The sequence below is a fragment of the Oryzias latipes genome, chromosome 17 (genome assembly GCF_053564925.1).
Source record: "Oryzias latipes strain Hd-rR chromosome 17, Olatipes_Hd-rR_3.1".
Classification (NCBI taxonomy): Eukaryota; Metazoa; Chordata; class Actinopteri; order Beloniformes; family Adrianichthyidae; genus Oryzias; species Oryzias latipes.
This window is the reverse complement of record NC_136253.1, coordinates 7,935,188-7,945,309: the sequence shown is the minus strand read 5'-3', so window position 1 is coordinate 7,945,309 and position 10,122 is coordinate 7,935,188. Positions and strand designations below refer to the sequence as shown.

The 10,122-nt window shown below is 47.4% G+C and overlaps 2 protein-coding genes across 2 annotated transcripts; one reads left to right on the top strand and one right to left on the bottom strand.

Moving 5' to 3' along the window:
* Nucleotides 1-3: 3 nt before the first annotated feature.
* Nucleotides 4-2,924, top strand: selenof (selenoprotein F). Its single transcript, XM_004078641.3, has 5 exons — nucleotides 4-161; nucleotides 820-987; nucleotides 1,864-1,927; nucleotides 2,133-2,182; nucleotides 2,266-2,924. Exons 1-5 carry the CDS (start codon nucleotides 114-116, stop codon nucleotides 2,395-2,397), a joined length of 462 nt encoding a protein of 153 aa, XP_004078689.2. The 5' UTR covers nucleotides 4-113; the 3' UTR covers nucleotides 2,398-2,924.
* A 2,181-nt stretch (nucleotides 2,925-5,105) lies between these two features.
* On the bottom strand, nucleotides 5,106-6,019 carry LOC111949029 (transcription factor Sox-14-like). The gene has a single exon (XM_023964836.2). The coding sequence runs from the start codon at nucleotides 5,886-5,888 to the stop codon at nucleotides 5,214-5,216; it is 675 nt and encodes a 224-aa protein (XP_023820604.1). The 5' UTR covers nucleotides 5,889-6,019; the 3' UTR covers nucleotides 5,106-5,213.
* Between the last annotated feature and the right edge of the window lie 4,103 nt (nucleotides 6,020-10,122).

The window sequence follows — 10,122 nt, the reverse complement described above, 5'->3', positions numbered from 1 at the left end:
AAATAAATAATTGTAACTATAATTAGAGTTCCTTCCTGTTCAGGCGGGTTGGAGTTGTCTTTCAAAAAAAAAATTTAAAAAAATAAAAAAGCTGTCACAAAGGAGACTGCAAGATGTCGGGTGAAGTGTATCTGCTGTGGCTTCTTTCACTATTCCAAACGGTAACTTCTACATTAAACTCTGAACCTTTATAGGTCTTTCTAAAACTTTGTTTGCATTTTGAACCGCTTGGTAGGTTGTCGGGATGCTCGTTTCTGCGGTTTTTGCTCGGCTTTTAAAGCCGGATGTTGCTGTTTTTCAGGCAGCCGGTAGGCTATAAATGACGTGGCTTAGCTAAGCTAAGCTAAACGCCGACCTTTTGTTCAGATTTAGATTCAGCAAAAAAATATATAAATAAATAAATAAATTACTCAATAATAGGGATGTATTAGAGTCAAGCCAAGCTGATCATGAATTTCCCGGTGTCGTGAAATGTTGAACCCATAACGAAGCTCATCTGACATTACATTTTCTGGTTTAGTCAGAAACAAATAATAAAGTTGCAGAATAGTTGCCGTCGAGGCTGTCTCAGTTAAAAACGTTTCATGTAAAAGCAGAAATTGTTGTGTTCTGATCAAACACTGATGCTAAGGCGCTTTAATGTACAAACGGAACCTTCTGTGCAGTTTCAGTGTTTTTCAGTCACCTCAGCAGGAGGAACTAAACGTCACACAAAGCAAGTTTAGCTGCAGAGAGTGAGGTCTGGTTCACTTGAACCCCTTCCTCACTGTTTAGTCGACACCTGTGTGTGATATGTCTCCTCCTCCTCCTCATGAGCAGCTCCTCTCCTGTGGAGCCGAGCTGTCGTCTGAGGCCTGCAGGGACCTGGGTTTCTCCAGCAACCTGCTGTGCAGCTCCTGCGACCTCCTCGGGGAGTTCAGCCTGACGAAGCTGCAGCCAGACTGCGGGCGGTGCTGCCAGCAAGAAGCACAGATGGAGGGACGCAAGGTGAGGGGGCGGGAACAGTTCAGATGAATTCACAGTGGGGAGCGTTCCGGACGAATGCTGGAAAGGTTAACCAGGAACATGCTCTCATTGTAGTAGTGGTTTGTTTGTGTGTGTGTGTGGGGGGGGACCTGTCCATCAGAGACGGGCCCTGCAGGGTCAGGGTCCTGGGCTGCTTCTAAAAACATCTGTGACCCGTCACCAGCTCTCTTTAACTCTGTTAAACAGCTTTATGAATAGAAATGTGGAAAAGTTCATTTTTATTGCTATATTAAAAACAGTGAAGTAGTTTGCCTTTATAGTAGTAATCGGAGTACTTTAGAAAATACTTCAAACTGGACCCAGTTGAGTTGGTCGTACAGACTTGGTGCATGATCAGAGACATCTGTTCCCTGATGTTCTTGTCTCCCTCAGAAGACTGTCGTTCTTCAGATTGATGTCAGGAAAAGCTCTGATCCGTGTTTTTGTGTGCTGAGGTTCCCTCTGCTGCTGGACTGGAGTCCTGACAGCTTTACACTCTGACCTTCAGCACACTTTTCTACCAACTGCTGAATTTAGCATCAGTGTGATGCTACTACAAGAGGAATTCTATGTTTTCTTTTAGTTTTTATTCCCAAAAACAGGAAGTTTGTTAAAGGAGTTTTCATCTTCAGCCTCTTTGTTTCTGGGTTTGAGCTTCAAAGAACAGCCAAAGAACCGGTTCGATCAGGAGCTGCTGCTGCTTTCAGAGGAGTTTTCGGTGGAATTCAGGTTCCAGCTTCAGCTGGTGGTCCGTTGAAGTCCATGTTTTTTTTTGTGACGGGGGGGGAAAACGTGGACCTGCTGCTTTGCGTTTGAACCTGGTTCTGGTCCACTCATGGGTTGTCTGGTGTCTTGCAGCTCTACCCAGGCGCCATCCTTGAGGTGTGTGGATGAAAATTGGGGAGGTTCCCTCAAGTCCAAGGTGAGCTCCTAGAACCCAGGAGGTTCCTCATCTTCATCTCTTAGAGACGGGCGTTCTGCTGCCGTTCTGCGGATGTTCTGCATCTGTGCTTTGTTGAAGCTTTCTGCTGCCTCAGGACTTTTCTCCACAGTCTCTGGAGGTTCCTCTGCATTCTGCAGCCCCAGCATGCACTGGGCCCTCCTGATTCTCTTCTGCTTATCCGCAGCTTTTGTCAGGAGCGAGAAGCCTAAGATCTTCAAGGGTCTGCAGATCAAGGTAGTCTTCCCTACACATTAAACTATGATTCTGGTTTCCGATGGCAGATCTGCCTCTGATGTTCTCCTGCTTCCTCTCCTCAGTATGTGAGAGGCTCCGATCCTGTTCTCAAGCTCCTGGACGATAACGGGAACATTGCTGAGGAGCTCAGCATCCTCAAGTGGAACACCGACAGCGTCGAGGAGTTTCTGGGTGAAAAGTTGGAACGCATATAAACAAAAACAAACTTTTTTTTTGTCACCTAGTTTGTTTGTTTTCATGAATTACAAAAATGTCCCAAAGAGGAAAACTCTGGATTTTCTTTCCGATCAGCCGACTGTTTTCTTACGTTTTTGTCCAATGTGGAACGATGTCTCTAAAGTCTCTGCTCCATATGAATTTATCCATGTTATATTTTTGTGAAAATTTGACCAAATTAGTTTAGTGGGGGCCTGACGCGTCCTCTCAGGAGATCATTTTCAATGCAGTTCTGGAGAAGCAGTGTTTAATTTTCTTGTCTGATCATTTTTGTAACGCTCAGCAGGTGGAGACGTAACGCTCCGTCCTGTTCCTCCGCAAACGCAGGCCTCTGCAGGGGCACACATGTGTGAAGACTTCACAAGAACCCTGATGGAGTGTGAACTCTGATGTTTACTTTGTGCCTTTCTGCTCGGTCTGCTTTGAAGAGAAACTGGATTATTGCTGATATTCCCGAAGTTGATTGATGGCATAAATATGCAAAAATAAAACTGTTCTCTCTTAACGTCGTTTGCTTTCGTTAAACTGTAGCTTCTCAGGACCACGGGGTTTTGCTGACATCTGGTGGCCGTCACTGGTATTACAGCCCAGCTCGCCTCAGCTGTTTTCAGATTAAACCAGAATTCACTCATTTGACATCTGACCAAAGACTATTGGAACGTATTTTTGTCACTTTTCTGCAGCATTATATTTAATTTAGATAACTTTAATTCAGCCAATGAAATGTTTTGTTTCTGCTAGAAGGAAACCGAACCAGGGATCATTTATAGTTCTGTGAGCTACGAGGAATTCAACCATCTGCTTGATTCAAAGCTGGTTTTAAATTCTGAGAAAACTAAATGCATCTCCAAGTGCTTAAGGAGGTTATCAACGCAACTGTCAAAAACAATAGGAGACGATGTAATATGTTCATTCATTCATCTTCTTAACCGTTTATTCCCTTTCGGGGTCACAGGGTTGCCGGAGCCTATCCCGGCCACTTGGGCGTAGGCAAGGGATACCCTGGACTGGTCGCCAGTCTGTCGCAGTGTGGAATATCCTCAATCACACATCCATTCACTCTCACACTTATGGACAATTTAGAATTGCCAATCAACCTATGTAGCATGTTTTTGGACGGTGGGAGGAAGCCGGAGATCACAGAGAAAACCCACGCATGCGGGGAGAACATGCAAACTCCACACAGAAAGGTCCCCCATTGATGTTGTGTTTTTCATGTCCCCAGCCGGGACTTGAACCGGGGCCCTTCTTGCTGCGAGGCAAGAGCGCTACCCACTGCGCCACCGTGCAGTGGTTAATCCTTGTAAATATATAAAATATAATAAATATTTAAGCCCCCTTATTTTCTTATTGACACATCTTGGGTGTTTTGGATGAAAAGCTTCTCATAAATATGAGCTGCTTCTTCAGAAAAGGTCACGTTACTCTGAGCTGGATGAGGGAGCATCCCGTCCGCTGGACTCGGTTGTTTCTTATTTTCAGAAGAAACCGTCATGACAGAAGTGTGAGCGGCGTGCAGCTGCTATCAAAGTCTGCTGTTATTGGCTAAAGGACGGGCTTGTTTGGTCAGCTGAGCAGGGAGGAGTGTGTGAGAAAAGGTGTTCACACAGGAATGTGATGGCATCAGGCTTTCGTTTAAGGTTTGCACTTTACTGCAGACTCTTCTACTCACATGTGGTCATGCGTGTGTTTGTATGAAAATCTGGGATGGACTATGTTTGGTTTTGCAGACGTGTCTGAACTGCAAATGTTTCAGAAATCCTGATCTACATGCTGAGTTCGGACACGATCCAAAGCTCAAATGTGGCATTCACACAAATACAAACACAACTCAGACTCATCTTCTCTGGCAGGACTCTCCTGGACAAACTAGAGCGAAGGATTTTCCAGACCCGTCTTCTGAACGGGGCTCCCTGTGTTTGAAAGACCCCTTCATTTGTGAGGCCGTCCACACACTAAAGTCATCAAACGTACAGAAAACCTGGGGAGAGGTTCATGGCTTGTGTTTGAGGATGATGAAGGAGGGCGGGGCTTCTTTAAAAGAGTCCTTTGGATGCTAAATGTGAAGGTTTGTGTCCAAACAAAGGAGCCAACAATGATTACTGTTCAGAGAGCAGATCCTGTAGCTTAAATGTGATCCCAGACTTTCATGGATCCTTTCTTTTGTCCCTGTAGAGCCACCGTCGAAACGTTTTCACCGTTTCAAGTGTGAAATGAGACGAAGATCCTTCACAGACACATGTTTCACGTTTTCAACATGCAACCAAACAGGGAGAAGCATTTGATGCTCTGTTTTGTTTTAGCAGACCTTCTGAAAAATGTCTTTGGGGGTCTCGGGGTCACTGCATCCGGTCCCGGCTCCTGTTGGACGAGGGCAGGGTTCACCTGGAAAGGTCAAGGTCGCCCGTCTGTTGCAGGGCCAGAAATGAGAAAAGCTGATTTGACCGACGTCTGCCTTTGCTCTGTAGTCGCTTTTCGAGGGATCTACCTAAACATTGATCAGCATTTCTATGTGACACGATTCTGTGAAGACTTTTGGAACAGGAACTCCAACAGAGAGACAAACGTTCCCGCCAGGAAGTTTTCAAATACAAGAGATTCAGTTCAATGACTGACAGAAAAAGGACAATTATGTACAGAGACGACAAAACGAAAAGCTTTCATAAAATGTGAAAAGGTTTCCCGCCGAAGAAAGCGTTCTCCAACTTCTCCTTCAGAGTTTTGGTTCAAACTCCGCGGGTTTGTCCACATCTACTGAAGTCCATCAAAGTGTTGGTTCCGCTCGTGCTCGTCATCACATCACCGTGCGCGCTGCGCTAAACGCGTCCCCCCTGCCCACCCCTCCCGGGAACAGGATGTAAGCCACCTGAGGCTGCAGCCCGGAGGGGGGCCAGGCGCCGCAGCTGCAGGTCACGGGGGGCGGAGGGGGCTGCTGGCCGCCGCAGGCCAGACCCCCGAACCCCGCAGCCTGGTATCCGAGCGCGTGCGCGCTGTAGGGGAGCACGCCCGAGGCCAGAGAGTGTGGCCCATCCGGCGGCCGCTGGACAGCTCCGGTGCTGAAGTGCGTGATGGGCTCCAGGTACGAGAGAGAAGAGGAGGGTCCGGCGGTGAGGAAGACTCTGGCTTTGTCCCCGAGGAGGAAGGGGTCCCCGCAGAAGCCCTCCCCGCACTCCTCCCCTAACGCGGCCGGCAGAGGACAGGGCCGCCTCAGGAGGGCGCGGGGCTTGCGCCGGGGTCTGTACTTGTAGTCCGGGTGCTCCCGCAGGTGCTGCGCGCGCAGCCTCTTGGCCTCGTCGATGAACGGGCGCTTGTCAGAGTCGGAGAGCGTCTTCCACTCCGCGCCCAGCCGCTTGCTGATCTCGGAGTTGTGCATCTTTGGGTTTTCGCGGGCCATCTTCCTCCTCTGGCCTCTGGACCAGACCATGAAGGCGTTCATGGGCCTCTTTATGTGCTCTACAGGCTTTGCCATGGCAGGACAGGAAGGTAACCTCACAGGTAGACTACCCCATGCGCACGTGCGTAAAAGGTAACCAACAGGTCTGGATTACTTCTGCTCAGGAGACGCGCGTGCGTGTTTCAGACCACGCAGAGCCGAAATGAGTCCACGGCTGCGAGTCAGAGGACCAAGTCCGGAGGAGAAAGCGTGTCATCCCCCTGTCACTGTCACGGCGGCTCAGGCCAATGGACGCGAGGCAGAGCTGTAATCCCGTTATTAAAGACTGACACTTTTTTCGGAGGGGGGGGGGGGGGGGGCAGCTTTCTGCTGAGAAAGGAGCAGGATCAGGATGGGATGGAAAACTGCTCCTCACAAGACAAACCGAGAAAAGGAGGAGTCTTTGGGATGTTACAGTCTGTTTGAGGAGAGTTTAGAGGAGGAGGAGGAAGCCTTCATCCTCACCCAGAACAGTTCTTCTCATTTCAGACAGTGGAGCAGCAAAGGCAGCGCCTCTGAAAACAGCAGAGATGCAGCAGACAGAGCGCTGTGACGGCTTTCTGTTCCTGTTTGGTCTGATTCACGTCTTTTAAATCAGCAACAGTACACAAAATAAAAGATTGAAAACAACAACAAACCAACAAAAGCAACTAAAACACATACACACATATGTGGACACATACATACATATCTGCACACACGTACACACACGTCTGCACACATACACACACACAACTGCACACAAACACACATCTGCGCATATGCACACGCACACCTGCACACATACACACAAACACATCTGCACACATACACATCTGCACGCATACACACACATGGGCACACACACACATAAACATACACACATATAAACATACACACATATCTGCACGCACACAAACATACACACACATCTGCACAAACACACATCTGTACACACACATCTGCACACACACATCTGCGCACGCATACACACAAATGTGCACACACACACATCTGCACACACACACACACACATCTGCACACACACACCTGCACACACACTCACACATATGCACACTCACACATCTGCACACACACACACCAGCACACACACACACACATCTGCAAACACACTCATTTGGCCGTCATGGGTGCACAGTGGGAGCGTGTGGAGTCTGAGGAAACATCATCGTCTGCAGCCGTCTTCATCCAAAACGGGGAGACATGAAAGCAGAGGGGAGCAGAGTCTCAGCAGCGTCAGTCATGAAGGTCACCATGGGCAGAACCAGCCTGCAGGTGTGACCCTGAAGACATCAACAGAAGTTTTGCAGCACTGAGCCTCCTCTGTCTGTGCTGCAGTGGCTGCTCTGTTACGGAATCAAACATCTTCAAACGATTCTGACAGTCTGTCTGAGATGAAGCGTTTGAGTTTGTCTGTGGCTGCAGTGTGATCAGGATGTTAGTAACAGTGATAAATACCATAGACCATGGCGGCGGGGGGGGGGGGGGGGGGGGTGTCTTTATTTCATTTACCTCCCACAGAGGCCCTGCAGGCTCTTCCCAAAGCAAAATGAACGGTGCCGAGATCCAGTGGATACGGTGTTTGCTGTGTCTTTGTGCCCAGGCTGGGGCTAAAATGACATGCAGCGGGGGTAAGAGCTGATCTGCCTCTGAAGCTGGGCTGTTATCTGTGTCCAGCATGGGGGCAGACGGGCCCCCATGCTGGACACAGACCCAGACAGACAGAGGCAATTATGGCTTCCACACAGGGGCCGTGTTCTGGTGGATTTCTGTTTGGACGAAGCAAACGAGCTGATCTTTTATCCTCAGAGCTTGTTTCAGTTTTCAGGACGGCTGTTGTGCTGTGAGGACTTGTGTCAGTGTTTGCTCAGCTACTAAGAAAGGGCAGCGCTTTAACTTTGCAGAGATGAGGAGGGAAACTGGTAATAAGAAAAAGTGCCAGCAGCTCAAAACGGGCGTGGTAATCCGGTTATCCCCCCCGGCTCTAAAGATACCGGGCCTTCACTCGGGGGTCTATCTTTTCTTCTTATGTCAAAACTATCCTCTGTGCACTCAGGTGGATTAAAGAGACGCACTGCAGAGAGAAGTTGACAGGTGCGTAAAGAGCTGGGGGGTGAAAAGTGAATGAAAGGGGATGCAGGGAGGCAGACGGACACTGAAGGAGCTCCAGCATCGGTTGAAGAGGCAGGAATCGGTCAACCCTACATGAATCAAAAACAACCCTCCCGGTTCTTACTGACTTAATGCCCAGCTCTGCTGGAAACCTTGCCCCCCCCCCTGTTTGTCTAAATAAAGCCAATGACTTACTGCTGGAAACCAGCTTGAAAACCAAATTACAGCACTCACAACATTCTGGATGTTGTTGCTGTTTGGTCTATATTTTATTTAAATAAAATACAAATTCCCTTTAATATTACTAACAATGAATAAAAACATCATTATCATTAGTTTGATATTTCTTACCCCCATAGGCTTTTCAAATATTCCCCCTAAAGTCCTTACGCTCCACAGACCAGTTCATGTTCATGGTTCCCAAAACCAAACTTGAGTTCTGGGGGGGGGTCCGTTACTTTGCTGTGATGGCTCCTAAATACGGAATCAGTTGCCCCCAGCAATCAAGAGAAGTCAGGCTCTTACAGAGTTTTAGAAAGGATTGTTCCTCCATTTCAGCGTTTTCCCATCAGCCTAGCCCTGCTATCATGCTGGTTTGAATCTCTTTTAATCTGGTTTTATGTTTGATGATTGGAAAATGTTCTGCGTTTGTGTTTCCCTGTGTGCAGCTCTTTGGGCCTCCTCTGCTGGTGGCGGAAGCTGCTTTATGAATGAACGAACGAACGAACGAATGAATGAATGAATATGAAGACAATAATAAAGATCGGCCCAAATGACCACTGTTAAAATGACAATAACAGCTCGACAGCGACTATAAGCGCTGCATGAAGAACAAAGGGACCCAACAGTTTCAGCATATAATTCAGAATACTACGTTTACGCCCCTCCCAACGTTATCCTCAAGTTATGGGATGAGTACAAACAAATATCCAGAGTACTAGCAACTCAAATCAATTCCAAGTACCAAATACTGCTTGACCCAAATAGAACTAGAACTTCCTTCTACAGTAACACAATTGAGAATTCAAATGTTCGTTCCTCACAGCTGGACTGCGAGGAGGCAGAAGTCTGGCCCCTCTGCCACCAAACCCTCCCAAAATAATGTCTTTTGAAGATTGTGTCATCTGCAAAGTGCAAATGCAGCCACAATTTCATTTTTGTTCATTCAGCTCTGAGCAGATCCACAGAAATCCCAAAACACTTAGGAGTGAAAAAGAAGTTTGTGACACTTCTGAGAAGTCCATTAGAACACATTTCAGAGGGAAAATCCCAGATTCTCACTTCCCTGAGGAGGATTTCACTAAATCTTCTGCTTATTCTTGGGATACTTAGGAAAAGCAAAGCTGTTTTTAACAGGCTGACACACCGATGGACAAGCAGTGACAGATAGCTTCAGCCGGAGGTGGAGGGTGTCTGATTGGGTGGAGGGGGCTTCCTCTCATCCCTACCAGCCAGATCACTGTCCTGAGGTCTCATCTAAACCAAATTAATACACTTGCAACATGTGAGGATAAAGTTTAGGGGCCACATCGTCCCCCACCCCTGCATCCATCCATCCAACCAGAATGCGTCCGAGTCAGCAGCCGGAGAGGCATTTGCAACCGGGCATTTGTCAGGGACGCCGCACCGCCGCAGCAGCAGGAGATTAAGGAAACGAAGGCCGTTTGAAAAGTGATAGGTGCCGGCTAAGCAGGCTTACTTTAAATGATGAGAGGCTGGGATGGGGAGAGCTGTGACTGTCCCCATCCGCTTCATCCGTTTACAGAGAGTGTCAGGTTAGAGCTCCAGTTTTTGTCTGCTCTGCAAGGAAACCTTCACAAACAAAGAAAAGACCAGAACATCTCTCTTCGTAGCTCTGTTTCATTTTTATGAGAAGTAAAGTAAGAAAGAACTGAAAAAAGTCGTGTCTGCCATTCATTGGGTCATAATGAACCAACTGGACTGTTTCATTTTACACTTGTTATTCATTTTCATTAAAAACATGTTTTCTGATCAAAGGAAATGATCAAATAATGGAAGTCTGTTCAGGAAAAAAAAAGAGTTGAAATGGTTTTGATCCTTCAACCTGCCTGCATTCAAGTAAAATGAAAACCATGAATGACTGTTTTTTTCAAGCAGCTTCTAGGGGCAAAAAGATGTTTTTAAAATAGAAAGTCAA